Source organism: Lutzomyia longipalpis, chromosome 4 (genome assembly GCF_024334085.1).
Source record: "Lutzomyia longipalpis isolate SR_M1_2022 chromosome 4, ASM2433408v1".
Classification (NCBI taxonomy): Eukaryota; Metazoa; Arthropoda; class Insecta; order Diptera; family Psychodidae; genus Lutzomyia; species Lutzomyia longipalpis.
Genome location: NC_074710.1, coordinates 1,552,571 through 1,566,906, shown reverse-complemented (window position 1 = coordinate 1,566,906; position 14,336 = coordinate 1,552,571). Strand labels below are relative to the sequence as shown.

General features: G+C 35.6%; 1 protein-coding gene across 1 annotated transcript in view; it reads right to left on the bottom strand.

The window, feature by feature from the left end:
- Positions 1–5,759: 5,759 nt before the first annotated feature.
- LOC129795513 (frizzled-2) overlaps positions 5,760–14,336 on the bottom strand; it is a 55,486-nt gene continuing 46,909 nt past the window's right edge. The window contains exon 3 of the mRNA XM_055836871.1: positions 5,760–12,217. Within this exon, the coding sequence (XP_055692846.1) occupies positions 10,072–11,982 (1,911 nt within the window). The 5' untranslated portion in view covers positions 11,983–12,217 and the 3' untranslated portion in view covers positions 5,760–10,071. The remainder of the gene's footprint in view (positions 12,218–14,336) is intronic.

The following is a 14,336-nucleotide window of genomic DNA, read 5'->3' as shown; positions in this document are numbered from 1 at the left end:
TCGTACAAGAAATCAACAACATCAAATTCGCTGTGTGACACCACAGCTTTTGCACAAAGCAATCCTTTTCCCCTTTATTGCTTTTCAAAGTGCAGCAATCATTCGTCAAAGGCCACATGAGAAGAACTTTTGCTACTCAACAACCACAAAGATATAAAAATATATATCTAGCAGAAGAAGATGGAGTGTCACAGCCACATATAATAAGTGTGTGAGTGAATGTTTCTGCAGAAAGAAAAATGAATATAAATTGTTTATCATGCCATGGTTACATCCTTGCACCATCAAAGGGACAATCTCAATTCATTTTTCTTCATCTTCCGTCGCGTTGTGAGATTGAAAGGCGGGCGCACACAGAATGATGCGGAGAAAATGACCGAGAAAAAGTTTCTTTCTTTTAACCACCCATTCGTCACCACACGATGGGGATTGTGAAGAATTTCCCTCACAAGATGAGCAGCTACCCATGGATTAAGTTGAAGTGCAACGATGGTATGAGGTGGAGGCGAGTGCTGCCTGCTAAAGAATCAACTTAGTGGATGATGGAGAATATGTTAATTTCCTTTTTGCTTCTGCACTTTTGTCTCACAAAAAGCTCCTTCGTGGTGAAGGAGGAAGCAGCTGGGGGTGGTTGGAGTGTTGGGAAAAGTGGAAGAATAAGAAAATCAAGAAGTGCAACCAATAAGGAGGGGGGAAAATGTATGTTAAAACGGTCTTTTGTTGCCGCTTAAAATGCTTAAGAAATTCTTTTTTTTGCATTATTTCAAAGAACTCGATTCTTCCACTTAATGGTGACGTCATTGTTGGTTATTTTTTTTTCCTTGTTTGATTGTTCTTCCAGCTGATCCCAGAGTGGAAAATAGGGAGTTTTTTTTGAGGATTTCTTTTTAATTAATTAATTTTTATTAGGGGAGACCGGGGTTAAAAAAGTCACTTAAGGGTTTAGAAAAAGCTCAAAATATCATATTTTTGAGGTTAAAATTCTGCGTAAATATAAGATGACCCAATATAACATAGTGTTCCACTGGAAAGTACGCTAACTTTCCAATAGCTTTCCAGATGCAAACCAAAATGGCGTTTCATGGTGATCTTTTAAAGGAACTGTTTACTCTTACAAAGACCTTTAAGTAACAGAATTTCCCTACAGATGTAGAATTTATTACAGAATGGTACAAAAATAGATTTTCTTCTGCGACGATTTAATCAAGCTAAAGTTAAACCCTCCAAGGGTTAAAAGATACTTTAAACTCCTATTTTTGAATTTAGCGGTTTCTTTTCAATTTAATTTTTGACTACTTTTCTTACTTTTCAGATAAAAGAAACGTCTCTTCTTAAATAATTTGTTATTTAAATATTTTGTTGGCGATGCTATGAAAGAAAATCCGACAAAACTACCCGACAAAGGTACCGCACAAAGATTCCCTTACTCACTGAAATAGTTCAAAATGAATCAGTTAAAAAAACAACAAAAGAGACATTATTAAAGCACCGCGAGATTAATCCTCCAAACAAACAGCGAAGTAATTAAATATTTAGCGTGTGGCTTATGGAGGTGTCGCGTTGGAAAAATTCTCAAATAAATGGCGGAAAAACAGTGTGGCGGGCTTCTATCGCATGCGGTGTTCACAACACGCCCGGGAAATCCATGTGTAATCATTGGAGACAGTACGTTGTGATAAGTTGGATGCGCATTCCACCGCCTAATCCAATCGCTTCCACGCAGAAGAGATGCTGCGACATTCTCTCCCTCTTGGTCACTAAACTATTATTTAACGTGCACAACCCTTAATCCTTTCAGAGCGTTTCCCTTCGTTCTCTTTTTTTTCCACGCAAACACCCTGCGTCAACCCTTCAGAGTCTCACAGTTAGAGAAATTTGAATGCTCAAGAAAGGAAAGGGGATGAGATAGAAAATGTATTTTTGTGTGTCAACAGAATGGAAAAGGGTCGAAATATTTACAATGTGTGTGCATTATAAAGCAGACCATTCACAATGGATTGTGCTGGGATTTGAGTGACATCCTCCGGGGGTGGAATTGTTGGTTTTTTTTTCGCCTTTCGTATTAACCAGCACGTGGATTTTTTTAGGAGACATTTTAAACGAATTACAATATATTTTAATTAATAAAAAATAGAAAGTTTTCAAGCTCAAAAAAATCAATCAGTTCAGTTTGATTGCAAAAAAAAATGAGTCCCGAACAAGCAAATCATTTAATTGGCTTCTTATTGTATTTGGCAGCTAAAAGGAAATGTTGGGAGTAATTTCATACTCTCTGCAGTTAACTCCGCCGTGCGGTCTTTTGCCCATGTAAAGTGTAATGAATGAGATTCTTTCGTGACGACAATTGCCCCACCCACCACCCCCTAATAAGGTCAATTATGTGCTTAGTTTTTGTAGAGCAAAATTCGGGTGATTTCTGCCCCATTTGGGGGATGTTTTTGACGAAGATTTTTCGTGTTTTCTGGCCTTTAAAAATGGAAGGATATTAAATGATTGGATTTGTACGTGAATTTAGTACAAAATCAAGCAAATTCTTTTAATTTAATTTCAGCAGAGAATTATCGATTTATTTAAGATTAGCGGAAGACGGTTATTTTGAATTTCCAAATGGAAACACGGAGAAGACGTTATTTTCTCTCGTTTATTTATTCTATTGCGACGTTTCGATGACTTAGATTTCTCTCTTTCCTCAGGTAAAATAAAAATAAGACGAAAAAGTTGGTCTGAACTTTAAGAACTTTTAACGATTTTTCTCGTCTAGAAACTTTAATCTTCTTTAGTCTTTCTCTATGAAAAAGGAGTTTGAAAGGATGCTAGAAAAAGGTTTTAAAATTGGAATAATTGGAATTGCATAAGCACAAAGTATTCCTATAATTCACCGCAACTTTCTCTTTTAATTCTTTCTAAAAGACTTTTAAAGAAAATTCCTCACACAAGAACATCCCTCTCAAAGAGAATTCATTGTTGAAGAATCCGCTTTTAAATGCGATTGACAATGAATTTGAAACGCCATCCCCCCTGCCTATCTTTCCACCTCTCTGACTTTTTTTTCCTCTTCAAAAAAAAAAAGAACCCGAAAGTCTGCCTAACTAATTTTCCTCCCTCCACGCGACAGCTGCTTTTTCCCCCGGAAAGAGATTTTCTATGTCGCACACGCACCATTGGGAAGGCAGGAAAATTCACGGCAGGAAAGGGGCGAAAATTAAGGAACGAAGGATGAGAGGATTCCCGTGGAATCCTCACGCAAAAGGGATGCAGTGTGTGATGACTTCCAGTTGGTGAGCCATTGCATGCACTACCTATTTTTAATCTCAAGAAAGGGGGAGGGTTTTGATCTTCCTCGGCGCAGTGAATGTCCTTCTTTTGGGAAATTTGAGATTCGCCGTCGTGCGTCATCTCTTCCACAAGATGTGACACAACTGCTTCCTTCTTGGTATCTCCTCCAAAGACCACGCAATGGGGTGAAGGGAAAGAATTTAATTTCTCAGAATAATCTTCAATTTTGCTGCTTTTACGTGACAACAACAACATAAAAAAATGTTCATTTAGGAAAGATTTTAAATTAGTGTGGAGAAAGTGAGAGAGAGAGAGGGGAAGAAGCCGTTAAAAGGATGTCCAAGGAACATTCTTCATGTGGGTGTTTTCACTAATTTTACACCCACAAAGAGTAGATTTTGAGGTAACAAGTATCGGATCCGCCAAGGAATAAATCATGTAGTTTTAAAAAAATCAAATTAAATGAAATTTTTAAAATATTTCCAAAAACTTTCCAGACGCCAAGGAAATAAAAAAATGGCGGACAGCAAGTTTCCGCCATTTTTGTAATTTTCTTAATTTCAAAGGCTTTTCTTTCTTTCTTTGTGTGTTCTCAAGCATTCCATCACCACTGCATATATAGCTACTGTACTGATTGAGCTGAAAGAATCGAATTTGTATGTTTTTGCAAGATGGAAGAAAGGAGCCATTCTTGTCTATCAATTCAGGAAATGATTGATTATGACTAATTTACACATTTATTTCCTTCTGCAAAAAAATTTGCTGACAAACCCAAGAGAACGATGTGATACAAAAACTCCTTTTCCTTCTTCGCCGTGGCAACAAAAAGAAGGTGAATGTGGAGAACTTTTTCTTGTCCCACGTCTCGTTGAAGCGGATTCTTTTGTGTGCTGCGCCAATGGAGCACTATTGGGAGAAAAGGAGGAAACTCCTCTGGTTCACTTCGGGTGTTGTGTGTGGGATTCAAAAGGAGGACGACGGTGATGGATCACTGACTATCGTCTTTTCTACTCCCCCCAAAGCATGAGAGGTGTGATCGATTGCCATCAGAATTTCATGAACACACAGTCCTTTCGCCTCAATCGCTCAACCAGCATCTGCAGAACGACACACGTATGGGCCGAATTTATGTGCGGTGGTGTGTTGCCCGGAAATGCATTTCGCGCGATGTAGAGGCGAGATTTTATTCCACAAAAACGCGGAGGTAGCTATTCAGCAGAATGCAAAAAAAAAACGAATAATACCAATAAAACTCTCATATGTGGGAGGAAATTATCGATTTGGGAAAATGCTGCAGCAGCTGAGAAATGGTTAATTATTTGCATCGCATAACTCCTATTTGTGACCATTTTGCACGTCTATCCAATCTGGGGATGTGAAAATTACATTGTTGGTGAAATAAACAGCAAATTATCACTGTACTAAATTCAATGCCGTGTACAGCAGATTTCGCATTTAAAATAAAAAAAAGTTTATATGTAGCTACCTACTAATTAGCGATGGAAAAAACTATGTAGCATAATTATGTGGAGTAAACTGAAAAGTTTTCCCATCTAATACTGGAATATTTTTTAATTTATTATTTAGTTTCTAATTAATAGTTCTTTTTTTTGGATTTTGTATTTTTATTAATCAGGTTGAGAGCTTTTTCAACATATTTTTTTTTATTTTACCGAAAAACGAATTAATAAAAATAGAAACAGTTCTGAATAAAAAAATTCAAAAATAATAATAAAAGAATTTAATAATAAATAAATAAATTAAAGTTAATTTAATAAATTTATTTATAACTTGAAAAAAATAGTAAAATTCATAAAAAAAATAGGAAAATCAAATGTTTCACATTTAGGTCAACGTATGACTCAGAGAACGTGAAAGGGTTAAATCTTTCTCCCTACCTGAATGCATTTAATTTTTAAAAGATGGTTTTACAATCTCACCTTTTTTTACTCTCTCTCTCTCTTTCTTTAAGTTCCTTCTTACTGCTGCAAGTCCTTTGTGCGAAAATTTCCTTTAGCAGCTTCTGTAAGTTGAATGCTGAAGGATTTACTCACCTTTGGCAAACACCTTTCCCTCCTTTTTCACATCAAAGAGAACATCAAACAATAAATCTGCAATCCTTTTTGGAGTGTTTGTATGTGTGGGTGGGTGAAGATGTGAAGAAGTGCAGAAAAAAAGAGCGACAAACAATTAATGCAGATACAGAGAGTAAAATCATCCCAAAGGAACCTCTCAAAGAGCATTCCCTGCGCCCCCATTCAATCGTCACGGCGGCGTTTTGTAATTTATGGCATGGCGAGGATTATCTTCTGTGCATTGTGGGTGAGAAAGGGCCAGGAATTAATCCTCGGAGAATTCTCTCACGTGCTTAGTGGGGGTGGGGGTGGGGAGTGCTCCCATCCACCCACTGGAGCATGGGGGTGGTACGTGAGAAAATTGTGTGTGTTTGATGCACAACGCTCTTCGTGCAAATGAAAGATTAATTTTGATTTTTTTTCATGTTGTGTTTAATTATTTGAAACAATCAAAATTATAATTGTTCTCATTCCTTTTACATTCTTCATTTTTTTTCTTTTCTTTTATCGTATACACGGGGTCCATCTGCTAAAACCAGATATCAAAATTGGTTAGTCCTTCTTCTTGCATCCTCCATCCCTTAACTTTCCACTTCCATTTTGAATTTATAAATTTTTGGACTAAATCACTAATAAAAGTATTTTTTTTCTTTTATAATAATGTACTCATAAAATTCTTACACAATTTATCTCCATCTTGTTGCTCTCTATAAACATTTACAATATAAATGCACATCTCTTGCATTACATTTTTTTGTTGTTTTTTTTTTCTTTTAATATAAAGGTGTTATTGTATTTTTTTTTAATTACAATAGAGATGATTAATTTTTTAAGCTTAATTTTTGTTCATTCGTTTCCTTTTCTGCGCACTAAATAAATAATTTAATTTACGTTTAGTTGGTACACAAGTGTTACGTTTGTAATTGCTCAGACAACATAAAAAAAGAGAGAGAAGAGAGAAAAAATAAATGGATTCTATTGTTTTATGTACAATGAAAAATATATAATACATAGAAGCATGAGGATAAGCTGAATAAGAGGTGAAAAAAAAAAGATTTAGCAGAAAAAGGATGAATTTAGCTTTCAATGACTTATAAAAAAAAGTTGTTAGAAGAAATGAAAAAAAAATCTTTCCTTACCTCAAGATTCTCTATTTTTCTTTTTTAATTTTCTGCATCAAAACAATATCCTAAAAAGGCGGGATTTTCAAAAATTAGGAAAAAAAATGATTTTCATCTTTATCTCCATGTAAGATAGTAATTTTTTATTATTTTCTTTAAAAATTTTATACGTACATTTTCTTTCATTTTACCATTAAATTTCTATATATTTCCATAAATCCAATTTTGTTTCTTAGAAATTTCATAGATTTTTTTTTTAATTTCTAATGCTACATCATAAATAATTCATTTCTTTTTCTTTTTTACTTTACTCATTCCGAAAAAAAGGAAGAATATTGGTGCTTAAAACGATACTGAATAAGTTTGCTGAAGAAGAAAATTTAGATGTTATTTTTGGGTTTTTTTTTAAAAAGATTTTTCCTAATAAAGAATTTTATAATTTTGACATTTTCTGTCAATTTTCAATCACATTTGAATGGGAGATTGTCAAAATATTAAAAATTAAGTCAAAAATTATTGTCAAATATCCGATAAATGCATAATCTGTCAGGGATCTGTCAAACAAGTGTCAAAAGTCTTTCAAAAGTTGTCAAAATTAAGATTTCTCTCTAATTTGACATTTAGAAGCGCTTTTTTTGAGGAAAAGTAAAATAAAAGCAAAAATCTGGAATTTTTTATATTGAAAAATTAAAACAAATCGCAAAATAAGAATATTTTTTTAATACTCTTAAAATATTTCAAATATAATTCGAAAACTCTTGAATATTCTTTGATATTAGATTAGATTTATTCAGAAAAACTTCAGAAATCTTCTATTCTTTGAAATCTGTCGAATATCCCTCAAAATCTTTTGAATATTGTTCGAAATCGTTTAAAGGTTTTTTTTTTTTTTAAATCTTTCAAACATTCTTCCAAATCTTTTGAAAATCATTTAAAAATTTTCGAATATAGTTCAAAATCTTTAAATATTTTTCTAAGAAGTCTTCGAAATATTTATAAAATTCTTCAAAATCTTTTGAATATCCTTTAAAATCTTGCTGAAAACCAAAAATATCCCTTAATTTCTTTCCTCAGCAAACCCAATCGGGTATCATTTTATCTTTTCATTAATCATTAAACTCTCATATCCAATTAATTATTAATTTCTTTCCTTTTTTCATTTTTGCAAAATCAGACATTTAACCGTGATTTATAAAATCTTTTCTCTCTGTGCAATTTCTTTTTGTATTTTGCAATTAAAAGCCATCGAAAGGGCAGATTATTTTTGAAGAACTTAAAATGGCACATTTATGGCAGATTTTTTTTGCGTCTCACCTATATTGTGAGAGCTACGCGGGACTTATGTAAAATAGTAAAGAAATTGAGGGCCTTGATATGTGAGTTTTTATGCTGCAAAAAATGGTCTCTTCACCCAAAATCTTCCTAATTATATTGACTAAACAGTACCTATTATTGCTGAATGATTTTCATTTCATTTTTTTTTGGAATAAATATGCCATCGAAATCTCTACCACATTTATTATTTATTTATTTTTTCAAATTTAAAATTTTAAAAGTATTGTTCTCTTATTTTTCTTTCACTTTTTTTTTCTTTATTACTTATATAAGTTAATCACATTGAGTTAAAATCTAATTACGTATAAAAGTTTTCTCGAAAATGCACCCAATTATTTTTTTTTAACTTCAAAATGCATCAAAGATTTTTATTTTGTTTGTTGATTTTCCCTCATTTCTTTCTTTTTGTATCTTTGCAATGAAATTTCTTGAATTTTTCCAATCATCTGGCAGTGTTTTAAACGTCGTTCATTAATAGAAAATTAATGGCTTTACTTTTTTTTTCTTATTTTATTTTAAATCTCTCCCTACATCTCATCTTTCATCTTGTTAAATATTACAATGACTAACTCTACATGCCTATAAGTTTATTATGGACAACAGTCTTTGGATTTTTTTCTAATTTATTTATTTATTTTTTTAATTAATATTCTCTTATTTTTTGTTTTTTTTTCTGATATAAAAAAAAAACTTTTTCTTAAAAAAAATGTTAGAGGATTTTTGTTTAGAACTAAAAATTAAATATAAAATGTTTTACAATTTTTCTCTTATTCGTGGGTATACGGGTCATTTGCGGGGGAATTATATTACGTGGTTGTAGGCTATTTTACAGTGAACTCCTTCCCCTCTTTTTTGTGTGACAATTTGTCGATCTTTTTGATCATTTAAGCAGTATAATGGATTTTGTTTTCATTACCACTCAATGTAAAATATTTATATAATTTTTTTTATTTACAAAAAGAAATGCTCCGTCGCTCTATCATGACCATTTTTATGCTATTTATCTCATTTTTGTTTATATTCACCCCCATTGCTCATTTGTGATCTTTTTAGTTTGTACTAAACTGTCTCAATAATTTGTTTTACTTTTTAGTACTTTTTTCTTCCCTTTAAGACATATACTCGAAGATCTGTGATCTAAATTAAATATTTGGCAATAAAACGGATTTAGTACAGTAATATACATAGTTGTACTAAATTTAGAAACTGATTTTTTAATTATAAACATATTCAATGCTTTGAATTAAATCCTAAACAAACTTTAATTGTTTTCAATAAATCAACCAAGAGTAAATTTTAGTACATAATCTATTTTTGTGCTAAATAAAAAAAAATAAAAAAAAATGACATTGTGCGTTAATAATACAAATTTTCGTACACATTACAAAAACAAATATTAATATAGAAAAAAATTGAAATGATTTTAAGGAAAAGTAAAGAAATATTTAAAGTTTGTGTAGGTACTAATTTTTAGAACAATGCAATGTATAAGAATTTGCTTTAATAATTTTGATGTCTCTTTCAAAGAGTTTTCCTTTGGGTAATTTTGGTAAAATAACTTTAAAAAAAGAACCAAAATATATTATCAAAATCTGTACTAAAAATTTGTAATACTTGGTATTTATTTTTTTTATTCTATACCTATTATTTATTTACCTTTGAAGTTTAGTACACAAAGATTTGATTCGAATATCAAATAACGGTGTACTAATTTTTAGTACAACACAACATTTTAAAAACTGCATGTTTTTTTTAAATGTGATTAAATTTTGATTCAGAAATTAGGTAAATAAACTTACACAAAAATAGTACTAAAATGTATTACCGAAATCTGTACTAAAATTTTGACAGTCTTGATACTGAAAGAGGTTTAAAGTTTAGTACTCAAATTCAATTTGATTTGATTATCAAATAATATTGTGTACTAAAAGTGGGTTTTTAGTACAAAATAGTCCGGAAAGAAAGATCACAGAGCAATGGAAGGAGATAATAAATTACACACACAAAAAACACGAGACTAGAGAGCCTTCGAAAATACACGCATACACACCCAATCATACTTGACTGAAGTTGCTGGAGATCCAGCGTACTTTCTGCTGATCAGTGGGACGCACGGTCAACTATATGGGGCCATAGTCGCTGAGCGCTTGCCCCGGCTGCGGTAGTGTCACCACCACGGAAACAGCTCGTGGATCTGAGATGGATCCGGGCGCTGGCACGGATGCACTACTGCCGATGGGTGCCATTGCGCCCAGGTCGCCCGGTCATACATGACTCAGGGGTGGTTGCTTGAGAACATGGTGGTGGAGGTGATGATGGCTGGTTGAGGCAACACTCCCCGGGGCCTGAGTGTAGGGCGTCGTTAGCAGGGACGCCGTTGCACTTCCCGGACCAAGGGTTGATCCCACATACGGCTGTGGGATGGGTGGTCGCTTGTTGAGGAGCGTCTGATTGGCCCCACTGCGATCGGGTGTGCCAAACAACCGTCTCCACAGTCGACGCCATGAATCGAGTGTTTTTCCTGACCAAATCCAAACACCCGACGTTATCCCCACGGCTAGGGCCATGAAGTACTTGAGCATGAGTACGGAGTAGATGGGACGTTCGCGTGTTTTGTCCATATTGATGCATGGGCACGTAAGACCCGTCATCCAGTCATCGAAGAAGGATGCTTCATACAGGTAGCATCCAATGACAATGGTTGCTGGCACAGTGTAGAGAACACTGAAGATCCCAATGCGAATCATGAGCTTCTCCAACTTGTCAGCCTTGCTTACGGCACCCAGGCCACCTTCCTGCTTGATGACACTTCGAATGCGGAAGAGCGAGACAAAGCCAGCCATTAGGAAGGTTGTACCGACAACTAGGTAAACGAAGAGTGGTGCCAGAACGAACGTACGTAGGTTCTCGGTGGACATATTGCCAACATAGCAGATTCCTGCAACTGGATCCCCATCGACAGCTGTTAGAAGGAGAACAGCTACACTCTGAACACTTGGTATGAGCCATGCAGCCATGTGGAAGTACTGCGAATGCTTGGCAATTGCCTCATTGCCCCACTTGAGTCCAGCCGACAGGAACCACGTAAAGCTGAGAACAACCCACCATACAGATGATGCCATGCCGAAGAAGTAGACAAGGAGGAAGATCAGCGTGCAACTACTTGGGCCCGTAGCTGTGTACCGAATTGATCGCCCATCGCAGGCAACCTCCTCATGCCCGAGGAAGACACGCGTGAGGTAACCAATGGATACCATAAAGTAGCACGCTGAGAGGAAGACAATTGGCCGCTCAGGGTACTTGAAGCGTTCGGTGTCGATAAGAAAAGTAGAGAGTGTCATTAATGTACTGACGAAGCAGAGTCCCGACCAGAGGGCGATCCATACGCCGGCGAACTCCTTTTCTTCGTGCGTGAAGAATGCCCCCTTGCACGGGATGGCGCAATTTGGGACGCTTCCGACCTTTGCGACACTTGTGTTGTACCAGAGGGTCTCCTTCCCCAGGGGAATCAGCGGTGGCCTGCACCAGCACCCGCATTCCTTGGTTATCCTTTCCCCTGGGGTGTTTTGGCAGTTTTTTGAATTTTTCCCCTTGCACTTGTTGCCCGCTGTTGGTTGTGGTGTTGCCATTGGGGGTTTCTTCGTTGCCTTCGGGGCTGCCTCCTTGTGTCCCGCATCTTCAGCTGCATTCACATAGTCCGGTTGCTCCATACACAGATTATCCGTGTCTCCGTACAATGGGAGCGATTCACAGGCCATCCTTTCGGGCCATGGGAAGCTGTATCGCTGCATAATTGGTTCACAACCATCCCTGGCTCTCTGGCAAACAGTTCGGCACACCGGCAGGGGTTTGTGATAGTCTTCCAGGCAAATTGGTGCGTATTTGCTGCACAGGAAGAACTTCAAATCCGGCGAACAATTAATCTCAACAAGTGGCCAAAATTGATGCACCTCCAACCCTGCATCATCTTGATTCTCATGATTCATCTCATTTGGGTAGGATGTCATATTGTACCCAATACCCCGACACATTGGTATTGTTATCTCTTCGCATTTGGGCTCCTTAGCATAGCCCATGTGGTGCATCCCCGGAGCTGGGCTGGCGTGGATGTCACCAAAGGCATAACACGGTAGAACCAGGAGGCTCACAGTGCTGAGAAGTATTAGGAGCGTCATTTTCAATCCAAATGACGTCCTCCTGAGAATTCCAACTTCTATCGCTTTCACCCTTCCTTTCTTTTCTTCCCAAACTATTTCAAGTTTGGTTCTAAAGAAGAAAGATCAATGTGGAGCTCTCTTCACTTTTACTACGAATTACTCGTTACGAGCTCTGCGCTTCACGCGTCTCCTTTTGCCGCCATCTTTTTTTTTTTGTTTTGCCTCAAGGAGTTCAAAGTCTCTTGTTTTGCATCTGCAATGAGAGAAGAAATAAAATATTTTGTTAAAAGAAATTATTTTAAAGTTATTTGTTGAAAATAAAATATATCCGTTAAGATTTGAAATAATTTAGTTGTTAATGGGAAATGAGGATCATTGGAATAACGACTGGAATGACGCCACGCCATATTGTTTTGTTTTTTCTAGCGTCTTTCAATAAGTCTTCATTTTGGGAGTTTTTTTGTGGAAAATTCTTTGACAAAATTGTCTTTATTATCCACATTATTGATGATTTTTCTTTAACTCATTATTAACTTTTTCGCATCCGCAGGAAAGATGGAAATATTGGAAATATTGAAACATTTAATTTTTTCATCATACTAAATTCTTTAAATTTAACGTCTTTCAATCTTGGAAAAACAATTAAATTCATTGAAATTCGAGAAAAACTGGAAAATGGAAAAACTTTGTCACAAAAGAGAGAAATAAAACTATTTTCAGAGCGAAAAAACGTTTCATCTTCGATGATAAATTGAGATACTCCTTATACTTTCGTTATGCAACGCCATATTGTTTGTAAATTCCATGGAACGTGTGGAACTTATTCATAAAAAGATTTATTTTTCAAATAAAAAATACTTTTATAACGAATAAAGGAAAAGAGTTTTCTTATTTTAAATAAATTGTTGTCTCTCTTCGATCTTCTTCTATTCCTTCCAGAAATTATTTAAAAATATCGCTTTTTCTTATTCCACCGTTAAGGCAGCCATCTTGAATTTTGAATCAAAGATCTATTAAAAGCATTTCATCCCAGAATTATGAATTTTCAACGATAATTTGTGCTCAATTTATGCTCATTTCCCAACTTTATAATTATCCATTCACACTCCTTCCCTAAATTTAACGCATAATCAGTCAAAGTTGTGAAAGTCAAGTAGTTTGGGAACTCCCTGGTGATAATCTGTCGCCATATGAGTGGGATGATGTTTGACAAAACCCTTGGGTAATTGTCGATGAGATCCGATTGAGGACAAGCGGATGAATTGTCGACGGGGAAGGCATGTGTTGGGCTATGGTTAATTTATTTGTGGGGAGAAGGAAAAATCTCTTCTCTCTACAGCCACATGGCTATGCTGGTGAAGGCTGCACGCATGTGGCATCGATCAGTGCGTTGTGATCCCCTCGAGGATCGCAACTTTGACTACACATCCTATATGTATTGTGAGGATCGTGATGGAAAAGAGGAAGGGAGCGCTCTTTTCCATCATAAATTGATGACTGTGGTGATTGATTTATTTTCTCCTCTTGACACACAACGCACTTTTCCCCGAAAGATATGCCCCAAAATTCCTCCACAACGCACCTCCCAAGAATGCGATGGATACGGCTGAAATGCACGCTTGAGGTTGGTCTTTTTGTGTGTCTTTCATTTTCTCTAGTTTGTGGGTGAAAGAGAAAATTTTTTCCATGCAACCCATGGTTGGGAAGAAATTGAGCAAGATGCTAAATGAGAAGAAAATTCTTAATTTTTTTTTCTCAGTAGTATCTCTCAGTATTTGAAGAAGAAGAAGGAGCTTTTTTTGGGGAGATGGAAAAGACTCTGGCACATGTGTGTATTCACGTGTCTCAATCCTTTCCATATTCGTACAATATGTAATATGAATGTGTTGTGGAGGAATAAGAGTAAATTATTGTATATTTACATAAATGTACTGTGACTGACTGTTCAATTATACTTGGGGTTATTTTTATTAACGCCTCTGCTGCTCGCCTGAAGAAGCAGAAATGTACACACACCCGAGAACAGAATGGTGAATGGAACAATAAAATGTCGATAATAAAGTTTCTTCTCCTGGCTGAGACGTTTTCTTGTTTGCTTTATCGCATCTTTTATTTATTTTCACCATTTTAACCGTGCAAGCACCGTACCAGCGGGGAGACTCTTCTCCATCCCATTGCAATGGGGGTGCGCACACAAGGAGTCTTCATTGCTCTATGGCATTGAAAAACAATTCCATTACTCTTTCAGTTAATCCCGGAAAAAGAACATTTGATTGTATTTCTCAGAAAAAAATATATAATTAACACTCTGAGCGCATTAATTTCACCAATTGTACGCATTAGGGTGCGCGAGAGATGATTGAATTTCCTTT